Raw genomic sequence first — 12,562 nt, forward strand, 5'->3', positions numbered from 1 at the left:
GAGACACTGACGTGTCGCAACGTACAGTTTGGAAAGCTCTGTTGTGCAGCAACCACCTTTAAAGACACACATCTCAAATAGGCTCCCTTAATTGACAGTTGGCTGATGGTCGGTTAGAGGGAGCCCCTTTGAAGTTTCTGCACAGAGGAAAACGACCCAAACACAGGAGCAGTTCCCCCTCTGCAAAGGAAGTAGTTTGTATTCAGAGCAGTGGGGAAGTGCTTTGAAAACAAACTACTTCCTTCAGGAAAAAAAAGAAATGCTCCAATGAAAGATGACACATTTTTTATTTCCAGAGAAACTTGCCAAAGCCCCTTCTGCAGTGCTTCCCACATATTTGTGTCACTTGATATGACTTGAACAAAACAGGCTGGTGGGCCAAATTTGACCAGCAGACCAGAAAATTTCCACCACTTTTACAGAAGATATAAATGAGCACAAGCTAAAATTGATTAAAGATGACACCATTCTTACTTAAATTTGTTAATATTTACCCAGGGATGTATTAGTTCTTCCTTCTTCTAATGGTCTTGCCTTAATTCCTGTTCTCTGCGTTATAAAATTTACCTAGTTGGCTAATTTCTTTATAGACAAAGGTGTCTAGAACCGCCAGGCTCCATTCACTCACTTTCTATTTCATTCATTCATTCATTTTATTTGTATACCTGTTAACATCCATCTGTCTTGGGAGACACGCAAAAAAACCCATGCTCAAAGTGGCTCACACCAATGAAACAGGGATGCATTTCAAACAGTCACTACAAAAACAATTTGCTTGTGTCCGATTATGAGTGTTGTACATCTCCCTGTCTCTGCAGCTAATAATAATATTATGAACTGAGGCTAGGGAAATGCACAATATTATGATGTCACTAGTTGTTCTAGTTCTAGACATAACAGAGGGGGTTGTTGGATTAAATGGGGGGGGCATGTGTGTGTGTGTGTGAGAGAGAGAGAGAGAGATGGTTTATTAAACATTGCATATTAAGCTAACCTCAAAGTAATTCCAATAGCTAATTATGGGTTTGGTGCAATAGGAAATGAGCTACCAACACAGAGAGCTGCTGGACCTCAGCCCTTCAAGTGTGAGCACTAGCTGCTTAGCAAGTTTGCAGCAGCCAGTGGGTATCCTGCTTCTTGAACAATCTTTAATTCACCTTTCCCCTGAGGAGGAGGAGGAGGAGCCACCCTCCAAAAGGATGCGTGGAAAGACAGAACTTTCACCCAATGTGATCAAATGGATTGAACTTGCCAAGTAAGTTTTTTTTCTTTCCTCTCTAGAGTTACGTTACTGTATGGTATGTTTTTAAATTGACTTTATAAAAAAACTGTAAGTAGTACTATTTTTGCAGCTGTTTATATAACACCTATTGAATTAGCATTTTCTCAATACTGATGCTGTTGGACTAGGACTGAAAACAAACCCAGGTTCTAATGTTTACTCAACATTGATGCTCACCCTGGGGTGGCTAAACCATGGGGTGCATACAGACTGCCAAGAGGTTTTGGGTGGCCCTCAGGGACAACCCGCCTCCCAGCTTCTGTGTGGTGTATATGTGTAAATATATACGAGGGGGAACTCCCCTACCTTCCCCAAGCACCCTAGTGTAACCTTCACCACTTCTAAGTCATTTGGAGCTTCTAAAAAAATGGAATCTTTCCTGCTGCTCTATTAACAGTGCTACTTTTTAGCCTACTCTCTTCACTTCTCTTCATTTGTTGTGCAATGATGTCTTCAGTAACTGATGGCAAACTATCCTTCTTGATTACCCGCAAAGGCACCAGAGCAGGAAAAACAATGCAGGCGGCAGTGAACAGAAGTAAGGAAGTCAGCACCACCTATTGATTGCAATGGTTATCAAATTTAATGTATTTGGGGGAATTAGGCATGGGGAAGACAGGTTCTGAAAGAAGGAGGGAAATAATCACATAAAAATACAGGCAGTGCCCCAATTATGTACATTTTGTTTGTTTGCGACCATGCACACACGTGCCAAGTACCTGGAAGTGGTACCCAGAAATGTTCAACCAAGCCCCACCATTCCTCCGACACACGGGAAGTGGAGGGGCGGTGTAGCTGGCCCAGCTGACGTGTGCAGGGCAGAAGCTTTACTGTGCACGAGAGCTCAGGCTCCTGAAGGCCAGAGGGATGGAGGGGCTTGGTTGAGGAGGGCTCTCCAGGGTGTTCCCCATTTTACACGATTTCACATACATGCGTGAAATGACCTCAGGAAGTTAGGATAACGTGTACTTAAACAATAAGCATTCACCTGTATCCTGGACTTTTTTTTTCACTTTCTAGGCTTTATCGATCAGTTGGAGATTATGATGTTCTGCGGGCTATTTTTAGTGGAAAGATTGACACTAAGGAAATTACTCAGAAAGCTCTATTAGCAGAAGCAAAAAACGATCATGCTGAAGCAGCGAAGCAATATGATAAGGTATGCTTTTCATACAAAGTCTTGCTTTCAAGTAAGAAGAGAAGTCTTACTTGCTTTCAAGTCTGAAGAAAAAATAAGTAATTGTTCAGGCTGAATATGGATTTTTAAAAGGTTCTTCTAATCATCATTTCTCTGCTTTAGCCAGGATAATTTTCTTCATGACTGAGGAAAAGGAGAGGCATGAATTGCACATAAATGTGTTAAGACTTTGTAAGCTTTTCAATGCAGCTTTATAGTCATTAGCAGAGGTAGAAGAGAGCTTGATTTACTGACCTCTAAGGTACCCCTAAGGTGTACTCAGAGTATTGATTAATGGAGGGTCAGAGTAATTGGTGCAACACCAACATAGGTTGGAAGGCTGGGCAGGGTGTGCAGTGTGTGTGTGGTGGTGGGGAATCCCATTGACAGGAATTCTATCAGCCCTCCCATGAAGCCATTCTGAGAACTCAATTTCAGGGATTGCTCCTGGTGTTGGGCCAGAGAAACAAAGCAGGGATGCATTTTGCGTACCACCCTGCCTGTTGCCCGACACCCTTCCTGCTTAAACTGGTTGAGGTGGTTTCCTGAGTTTTCTTCTTCTTATCCCTTTCTTTCATTAGTTAACAGTTTGCTTTCAGTGTTTCGTCTGTTAACTTGTTAGTCTATATATTGTTGGATATGCTTAAAAACAAAGGAGTGTTGCTGTATTTAAAAATTAGTTTTGTTAAAGGAGCATCTCCATTTTGGCAGTTATCCAGAAATATTATATGATTGGTAGTTCTGCTTTTATGGGAGGGGCTGTCTTTCATGCATGCAGCACAAGCTTTGCATGCCAAAAGGTCCTTGGCATCTCTAGGTGCAGCAGGAAAAGATGCCTGTCTAAAATCAGCATTGGCGGTTGTGATCTAGATGGGTCAATGGTTGGGCTTGGTATTCGGCAGCTTCCTTTGCTCCTAGGTCACGCGGTGTTGTTGTTTTTGCACAGGTATCAAAACTGTTATGGAAGAGCAAATTGGCTATGAATTCATAATTGCGTACAGATAAATGACTAGCTAATCACTGAGATACACATGCATTTGTTTCTACAGGCACTCTCTGTGCAAGACTGGCCTGATGAAGAACCAACAGAAGCGGAAAAAGATTTTTGGGAGCTTGCATCTCTTGAATGTTACAACCGCTTGACAGAATGGAAGTCTCTGGAATACTGTTCGACTGTAAACATTGATAATGGACAGCCCTCAGACCTAAATAAAACATGGAGTGATCCATTTTATCAGGTTTTCAAACATACGTATATATTTTCCATTCTGGCTACGTTGCACTTGTTCATTGCATCTGTCTGCTTATATGTCAGGGCCAAACTGCATGCAATAATGGAGATTTGTGATTCATCTCTGTGTTTTCCTACGACAGGTCTAACAGCAGCTTCTGGGGTTTGTGGGGTTTGAGTATGCAAGTTTGTGTGTGTGTGTTCGTGCGCTGCAGGGGGGGAGTTAAGTATTCTCCTCCCCCTGCTGCTGCTCCAGAAAAACTGGCTACTCTAGTACCAGCTGTGTTTCAATTTATTTTCATTATTTTCTTTAAAAAAAAAGGGTTTTGAGATCAGTCATGGATCTGCTGTGTAATGTGTCATTTGGTCCTTCCCTGTGGGAAGAGCTCTCAACCTAATATTAGTCTTGTGTGGAAGAATCTCACTGTTAGTATGTATTAAAATATTAAACGAAAGCACCAAATGCAGCAGAGGACATTAAAGTTTTAATATAAATATAATTAAGTGAAATATAATCCAAGATAATGCAATCAGGTCATGAATTCTATTTCAATGTAATAAAACTAATTTCAATTTCCCACCACTTTAGGAAACCTACCTGCCATACATAATTCGCAGCAAGCTGAAGCTTCTCCTTCATGGTGCTAATGACCAGTCTTTACTGACATTCATTGATGAAGCTATGAAGACTGAACAGAAGAAAGCTCTAATAGAAATGTATTACAGCCAAGAGTTGAGTCTTCTCTACATTCTACAGGATGATTTTGACAGAGCCAAATATTATGTCAATAACGCTATGCAGGTTTTCATGCAGGTAAGGATCACATACATCTGGTGTGAAAAGTCAGTAGATAACTGATAAAAGTTCATTGCTACTGCAGGATTATGTCACTCTCCACTGCCTCCTTGGGAGTTAAAAGGGGATAAAATGGGTTCAGGTTTAAAGTCTTGATTCCCTGAGATGATCAGGGCTTGCTAACTGCAGAATGTGTAAGGAAAAGCATAGCATAAAGGAAAATACACTAATTGTTGTACAGGAATTCAAATGGAAATGTTGTCTACTCCACAGAACTATTCCAATATCGATTCGCTGTTGCACCAGAGTCGACTGACCAAGCTGCAGTCCGTTCAGGCTTTAACAGAAATACAGGACTTTGTCAACTTTATAGGCAAGCCAGGTAAGTTTTTTCAACTTCATGCAGTGCTTTCACATTGTTGTAGTAGACTTGTAAATCTGGAGGGAAATTAATCCCAACTCGGAGGTTTTGCACCTACAAAAATGTACAGAATAGCTATAATGATATTGGATGTCACCTTTTCTTGATAGTGGCTACTACTACAGGTTTTTTTTATCACTTTGTTCTGATCCAAGTGTATTTCTGTATTTAAGCTACTCTTCTGTTTTAAACTACTGTTCTTCTATGTCACATCATGACCTGTTTTGACATTCCGGAAGCTGACAGAACCAGCTTCCACTGAACTCCTGTTTATAAAACAAATATGCATACAAACAATTCAACATCAGTAACTGGCCATGCTAGTTATTTAGGATTTTGACGTGTTTCTTATTCTGCATTATCAGGTTGCAGGTGTAATTTTTAAACTTTGTATTCTTTCCTCCAACAAATGGTTCTTAGGTAATATAGGTTCTCAGGCATCACTTAAGAGACTTCTTAGTATTTGGACAAACAGATATCCAGATACCAAAATGGATCCTATGAACATTTGGGATGATATCATTACAAATCGGTAAATAAAGGTTGATCTTGATTATTTGTGATTGCATATATCTATTAAACATTCAGTCATTTAATATGTTCCCAGTGAAATTGTTCTTGCACTGTCTACAACTATTTCTGTAATTAATCATTTCTGTTGATAGACAGTCATGACAGTTCAAGGATGGGTTTTGCATGTTATATACCCACAACATTCAGTTGTTTATTTAATGCATATTCCTTCTCTTCTAACTTTTCATATAGAAAAAGAAGAGTAAGGACTGAAATGTCTTCTGTGGTTCCAGTTCTGTTTCTGTCAACGTTATATTATTTTCCTTATGTTTCTGCAGATGTTTCTTTCTTGACAAAATTGAGGAGAGACTTCCTAAAACGAGTCTGGAAGACAGTATAGAAGTGGATGGAGGGGGAGATGCCAGTTTCAAAATGGAAGTGGACCATGAGGATGAAGATATACACTCACTGATTAGAAACTGCAAATTTACCATGAAAATGAAAATGATAGAGAGTGCCAGGAAACAGGTGCTTATGTCCTGTTTAGCAGCCCTTAATCCATTATAAAAACAAAAAAAGTAGATTTGGATAATGCATGCTTCTATTTCCCTTTTCTTACCTTCATATTGAATAGATTTGCCTTTCCTCCATATCCTTTGCTGTTTTTTACTGATGTTTCTCTCCACACACCCTCCCTTTGAAATGTTAATGCAGAACAGCTTCTCGGTAGCCATGAAACTTCTGAAGGACCTGCATGCAGATTCTAAGACAAGAGAAGACTGGCTTGTGAGATGGAACCACAGCTATTGTCGCTTCAGCCACAGCCGAAGCCGAAGCCAGAGTAGTCCTGAACAAATACTTACAGTACTCAAAACCACCTCCCTTCTAGGTATGTGTTTCATGAAGGGCTCTACTATGCATAATGCAATCGTGCTTGGTTAAGAGAGGATCTTAACTGTGCTTTCTGCATATATCATATTTGTAACAGAGTGTCGGTTTTACAATGTTTGGTCCAACAGATGAGGATAAATTGGGCAGCTTGAGCAGCAGTGCCTTAACCTACCGCAACCAAAACCACCTCCTGGGTACCACTTTCCACATCATGGCCAGTGCCCTTTGCAAGGATCGAGGGTGTCTTGACCAAATCGAGGAAGAGAAAGCTAAAAAGGTCTTAGTGCTTTCAGGAGAAAAGCCTGATAATATTGAAAAGGTAAGTTCTTTTTCTCTCAGAATTGCTAAACAAGTGACTGAAGGTACAACTTGATTTTCTTCTTTCTTGCCCTAATCAATTATCTCAGAGGTTTTCAACCTTTTTGGGTCCACGGCTCCCTTGACCAACTACATTCTTTCTGCGGCACCCCTGTGGGGCTCAGGAGCCCAGTTATGTCACCCCTTGCCTGCAGAGCTGGCAGCCTCTCACCCTTTTTCAAACACTCTCCCTTGTGGAGTCTTCCCTCAGCCTCCTCTCCTCTCCCCTCTCCTTAGGAGTTGCTGCAGCTGCCGCCTCTGGTCTCTGAGCTGCCTCCCTACCCCAGGAGCATGGGAAGCACCCCCTGGCCAGCCCCAGAGGCACCATTCAGCTGGGGAGCTTGTCACTAGAGCTGTCGCAACAAACAGCTGTGCAAGCCTTTAACAGGCAGAGATGCAAGAGGGCATCAGAGGAATGGAGGAAATGAAAGAGGAACAGAGGCCAGTCTTGCCCGCAGCACCCCTGACCATCATTCAAGGCACCCCAGGGTGCCACAGCACACTGGTTGAAAACCACTGGATTATATCATATCTATTATATAATAATAAAATGTTATAGTGATTTCTGTGGAACTTACTAATTCCATGCCATGAAATCCTCTTACTGGTTTCTGGATGGCACTCTCTGCACCAGTGAATTTTATGTTGCACTGGTTCATCTTAAGGCTTCTGCCTCACCATACCTGTAGCGGGAATAGGCAGGGACTTGCAGGGGTGACGTTTCTCCTGTGCTCTCCATCTTCCTCCTCCTTGCTGTTCCTAGCAGTAGCCAGATGCTATTAAGAATCTCACAAATGCAGCACAGTGGTTGCCATCACATCTTGTAGCAATGAATCTCCGTAAGTTAATTTTTGCATTGCACGAAACGGTATTTTCCAGTTGTACATAATTTAATTTCTATCAACTGATTTTATTTACTGGCCCAAGTTCTAGCAGCAGGAGGGCACACTTCCACAGCCCAAGGTTTTTTGGGGGCGGGGGGGGGGGGGTTGAGGAATGTGCTCTGGCCATGAACAGTTCTGTATCACACTTTTTAAGCTGTCCCTGCTTTCCTTCTTTGAACCTTTTCTTTCCTCCTGCCTCCTATTTCTGTGCCTGTGCCTTAGTATCTGTCTGCCTTAAAAGCACTTTCTAGTCTTGATTTAAGAAATCATTTATAATCTTGTTGCCTTAACATGCTTTTATTTAGATTCTAAATTTAAGTGCCCACTTCTGTGACTCTTGAACTTGGTTCTGGGATTTCTGATTTGTTGTAATTTCAGGTTATAGCAGGTTTGAATAAGAGGGCATTCCAATGCTTCAGCAAGGCTGCAAGGAAAGCTGAAGAAGAGGTACAGTCCATCTCATCTGAACACATAGATACAAAGGGTGTCATAGATGCTTATATGACATTGGCTAATTTCTGTGACAGTCATCTCCGGAAGGAAGAAGAAAGCTCAGCAGGTGAGATAAAAGAGGGGTTGTTCATGCCAGTTATGTAGCTATAACAAAAATAGATTGGTGGTTGGATATATATTTAAGGCCACAGTGATGCATTCTTCTTGGACAGTTAAATCTACCCCAGTTGAACGTTTTGATAATGATGAGAGCTAGTATATCTAACATCAGGTTGGATTTTAGTTTTCATGTTTGTTCTGGTAAGGTACATATCATCCCTTACCACAATGATCTGTTCCTACAAATGTTTTCCCTAACCAAAACTGAAGAAGTAAAATCAACTCATGGTGGTTTTACATCATCAGAAAATAACACGTTATTCACCTATCAATTCTAAAATATAGACACTTTTACTCTTGCAAGATTGAATGTATTGCCCTCCGCTGTACTTGAGAGACGATTCCAAATGAAAAATTCTTATGTCCCTGTGGAAATGGCAGTACTGAATCGGTGGCACATGCCCTTCTGGCTTGCACTCTTTATAAAGACTTGAGGAATGAGGTTATCACCCCTCTTTTATTGTCCATTCCGGGTCGCCCAGCCACTGCCACAGTGTCCTTTCTCTTGGCAGATCAAGATGAGCAGGTGATAGCAAAGTTTGCAAGGTTTTGATGCTGGGGCAATTAGAATAAGATCTACTATTTGACTACTTATTCAAAACCCTAAAATGTATTTTATATAATTGACTTTTTATTTCTGTTCTTTGTATATCATATTGTTGTTTTATTGCTATGGCCGATGGCTGATGCAAATAAAGATTCATTCATTCACATGCTATTCAATCTTATATAAAAAAATTTATTTGGAATATTTATAAACCACTAAACATTATAAAAACCATAGTGGTATACAACAATACAACTAAAACAAGTAAAAACTGATAAAATAGTTATTTAAGAAACAACAATGTGATACTGCCAATTGAGTCCTGAGATGGTTACAAAAACAACAGGTTACAATTAAAGAAATGGATTTAGCATATACTGTGCTCCAAAGTGCTAGATGCCCCCAAACCATCAGTTTTGTAAACTTCATTCTGGCCAACCGTCAATATTGATGAGTCCCGAGGTTATTGTCTCATGGAGAGAATGTTATAATACCCACATATGCAAAATGCTTAGAGCAGTGAGCTGCATTATCACAGACTAAATGTCTGAAAGAGGCCAAACAGAGTTAGCTGTTGTTTTTAAATATATAGGATTTGACAAGGTACTTCATTGAAATACAGTTTTTCATTGAACTTTGCAAACTATGGCTTTCTGTTTGTCTTCTTGTGCCTTGTCAGATATAAATGCTGTGGATTTGCAGGCATTTCCAGCCATTGTGGTGGAGAAAGTCATCAAAGCTCTAAAACTGAATTCTGAAGAAGCCAGGTTGAAATTTCCCAGGCTGTTGCAAATTGTAGAAAAGTACCCAACAGAGACTTTGGGCCTCATGGCACAAGAGGTGAGCCTTCCCTTCCCTGTGGGCAAACAGAAATATAAGGTTGGTTTTGATATGACACAAAATTATTCAGGGTAGTAAAAATAAGAAGGGATTGCAAAGAGCGTTGAAAGGGTCTCTCCAAACTGGGTGAGTGGGCAGTAAAATGGTGCAAATGCAGTTTAGTGTAAGGAAGTGTAAAACTTCTTTAGCAGCTGAACACAAGATTTACTTTTTTTATTCCCAGTTTAGTTAAGAATTCTTGTTTATTTCTGTGTTAACGTTCTTGGAAATGTGCTGTAATGTGCTTTAGCAAAGTCAAAACTTGATGCAATTTTGATATCACCCATGCGCACTACCAGACGAAAGTTACAAGAGGGTAAATGCTGCATTTTATTCTGTTGGCTCAGCTGAGATGGGTAGAAGAAATGTGTATTGTTTGCTTTTCGCCACCTTCACATACATTACATGTTTTTTAAACAGATTTCCTCAGTACCCTGTTGGCAGTTCATTGGCTGGATCAGCCAGTTGATGGCGATGCTTGACAAGGAGGAAGCAATTGCCGTACAACATGCAGTGGAAGAAATTGCCAACAACTACCCACAGGCCTTAGTGTATCCTTTCATGATCAGCAGTGAGAGCTTCTCTTTCCAGGAAACTGTCGTGGGCCATAGGAATAAGGAGTTTGTAGCAAGGTGAGGATGTTGAGTGATACATTTTTGGAAGCAAATAATCTTTATTGCTGGTAACAAGAAATTATACATTCCAAAAAGCACATACATCAGTCACAAGTTTACAGTATAGTACATTTTAAATTGAAGCGTTGGAGGTAGGCATTGTATCTTAAGAAATATAGGCGTTTCCCTTTTCTGCACTTCCTTAGCTGTTAAAGAGTTCCAATTTTGTAACATACTTCTCAGCAAAATTAAAAGTAACAACTGTTTTTATTTTCCTCCTCTTCTGTTGGGTAGTGTCCAATGCTTGCTTTCTACTGAGAGAAAGCCTCCGACTGTGGAATGGTAGAGGGAGGCAATTTTCAGCAATGCCTCTTTTCCCCTGCAGCCCCCCACTACCTCCAATATGTTCTGGAGAATCCCTCCACCCTATAGAGCAAATTTTGAGAGGGATAGGTGGCAAGGCAGAGCAGGAATTGCTATAAATTGCTTCCTGCCCCTATTCCACCAGTTGGTATGTTTTCTGTCAGTAGATACCACTTGGTCACTTATTGTGAAGCTTACTTCTGGTGCTTGTGCAGGAGGCACCCAGCCCCACCTAATTTGCCGACAGAGCTGTTCTAAGTTATTGCAGGAATCTGTAAATTAGATTCACATGTTTTGTTTCATGCTTGCTCAGAGGAAGATGCTTGCTTTTGCTTCTCTACTGCTGAGCAGCACGATGGAAATGGGGAGGAACCTTGCCTAGCCAATAAAAGTCTGGATCACATATCCTCACTGCCTAGGCCGGGGGGGTGGGGGACATTTAACCCATTTTTACCTAAATTACCAGGAAGGACGCAGGTGGCGCTGTGGTCTAAACCACTGAGCCTAGGGCTTGCCGATCGGAAGGTCCGCAGTTCGAATCCCTATGATGGGGTGAGCTCCTGTTGTTTGGTCCCAGTTCCTGCCAACGGAGCAGTTCGAAAGCACGCCAAAGTGCAAGTAGAGAAATAGTTACCGCTCTGGCGGGAAGGTAAATGGCGTTTCTGTGTGCTGCTCTGGTTTCTCCAGAAGCGGCTTAGTCATTCTGGCCACATGACCCAGAAAAACTGTCTGCAGACAAACGTCGGCTCCCTCAGCCAGTAAAGCGAGATGAGCACCGCAACCCCAGAGTCGTTTGCGACTGGAGGGGTCCTTTTTACCTAAATACCTCAAGCACACTCACCAGTAAGTGATAAATATTCTGTTTTAGTATTGCAGTTTAAGAAAGCTTCTTTGGTGTTTTATAGAGGAATTGAGCTATATTATCTATCCACAAAGCAGAAGAGAATGCTTCTGTGGTTATATTTCCTCTTCCCTTTGTGATTTATTCTTTATAGGTTGAAGAACAAATTGGACAGAGGAGGAGTGGTGCAAGGTTTTGTCCATGCCCTCGAGCAGCTGTCCAACCCTGCAATGCTCTTCAAGGTACAATGACTGAATTCTTCATACTCTGAGGGGATGTGTGATGTTTAAATGCATGCATGTGCTTTTTGAGTGTTGAGGGCACACCTGAATAATTATCGAAGCAGCCCGGTTTCCATTAGTAGCTGCTATGTTTTAACGTTTGTCCTTTGGTTGGATGCGAGACATAGTAAAGTGGTGTTATTCTGGATTTACAGGATTGGACTGAAGATGTTAGAAATGAGCTGGGGAAAACTAAGAAGAGTAAAAATAAGATCCAGGAGTTGTATGATGGAATGTTCCAGAATCTGGGAAATTTACAGGCTCCAGGTCTCGGGTTGTACAGAAAGAAGTTCATTCAGGCATGTATTAAATATAGCACCTTTGGTTGAATGTTTTACATGTATAGCAGGAAAGTTAAAATATAATATGGAAAACCTGAATTAAATAATTGCATTTTATTATGGCCCCGAACATGCCTTGCACATCTGTATAGGCTTCAGAAATGGATGTTGTAGTTACCGTAAGTGTATTATTTACCACCACAGTCCTTGACCCTTTGTGTCATGGAACATTAGTAAGAATTAAAACAGTTCTAAAGGAGTACAATCTGTGGTTCATAAGATCAGAATATGATTTCCAGTTCTAGCCCAAGTATAGCCACTGGTACTTTTATTTTACCACAGAGTCGTAACTGGTACTACTGAGTGAAGAGGAGTTGTCCTTCATCTGCATTCACAACTTCTGTAGGTTTTCTGGGTTTATCCATAGGAACAGCTGAGGCATATGTTAGTCAGTGCTGACCAGAGCTTAGTAAGAATTGTGGTTCTACCAATTTGAGATACTAGTAGCTGGCTGCTACGTTATAGGCATTGCATAGGAGTATGTCAAGCACCTGCCTGTGATAGGGTGCAAGAGAAATTTAATAAGTTCTGG

At 41.0% G+C, this 12,562-nt stretch overlaps 1 protein-coding gene across 1 annotated transcript in view; it reads left to right on the top strand.

Annotated features, from left to right (window-relative positions):
- The window catches only part of PRKDC (protein kinase, DNA-activated, catalytic subunit), an 81,940-nt gene that overhangs the window by 55,208 nt on the left and 14,170 nt on the right, over positions 1–12,562 (top strand). Inside the window, exons 63-76 of the mRNA XM_083450857.1 lie at positions 1,038–1,255; positions 2,303–2,441; positions 3,509–3,697; positions 4,280–4,504; positions 4,760–4,868; positions 5,328–5,439; positions 5,759–5,948; positions 6,135–6,309; positions 6,440–6,630; positions 7,931–8,111; positions 9,391–9,551; positions 10,011–10,222; positions 11,563–11,650; positions 11,845–11,988. Coding sequence (XP_083306983.1) covers positions 1,038–1,255; positions 2,303–2,441; positions 3,509–3,697; positions 4,280–4,504; positions 4,760–4,868; positions 5,328–5,439; positions 5,759–5,948; positions 6,135–6,309; positions 6,440–6,630; positions 7,931–8,111; positions 9,391–9,551; positions 10,011–10,222; positions 11,563–11,650; positions 11,845–11,988 — 2,334 coding nt within the window. The remainder of the gene's footprint in view (positions 1–1,037; positions 1,256–2,302; positions 2,442–3,508; positions 3,698–4,279; positions 4,505–4,759; positions 4,869–5,327; positions 5,440–5,758; positions 5,949–6,134; positions 6,310–6,439; positions 6,631–7,930; positions 8,112–9,390; positions 9,552–10,010; positions 10,223–11,562; positions 11,651–11,844; positions 11,989–12,562) is intronic.

The sequence above is a fragment of the Podarcis tiliguerta genome (assembly GCF_965153285.1).
Source record: "Podarcis tiliguerta genome assembly, chromosome: 7".
Taxonomy (NCBI): Eukaryota; Metazoa; Chordata; class Lepidosauria; order Squamata; family Lacertidae; genus Podarcis; species Podarcis tiliguerta.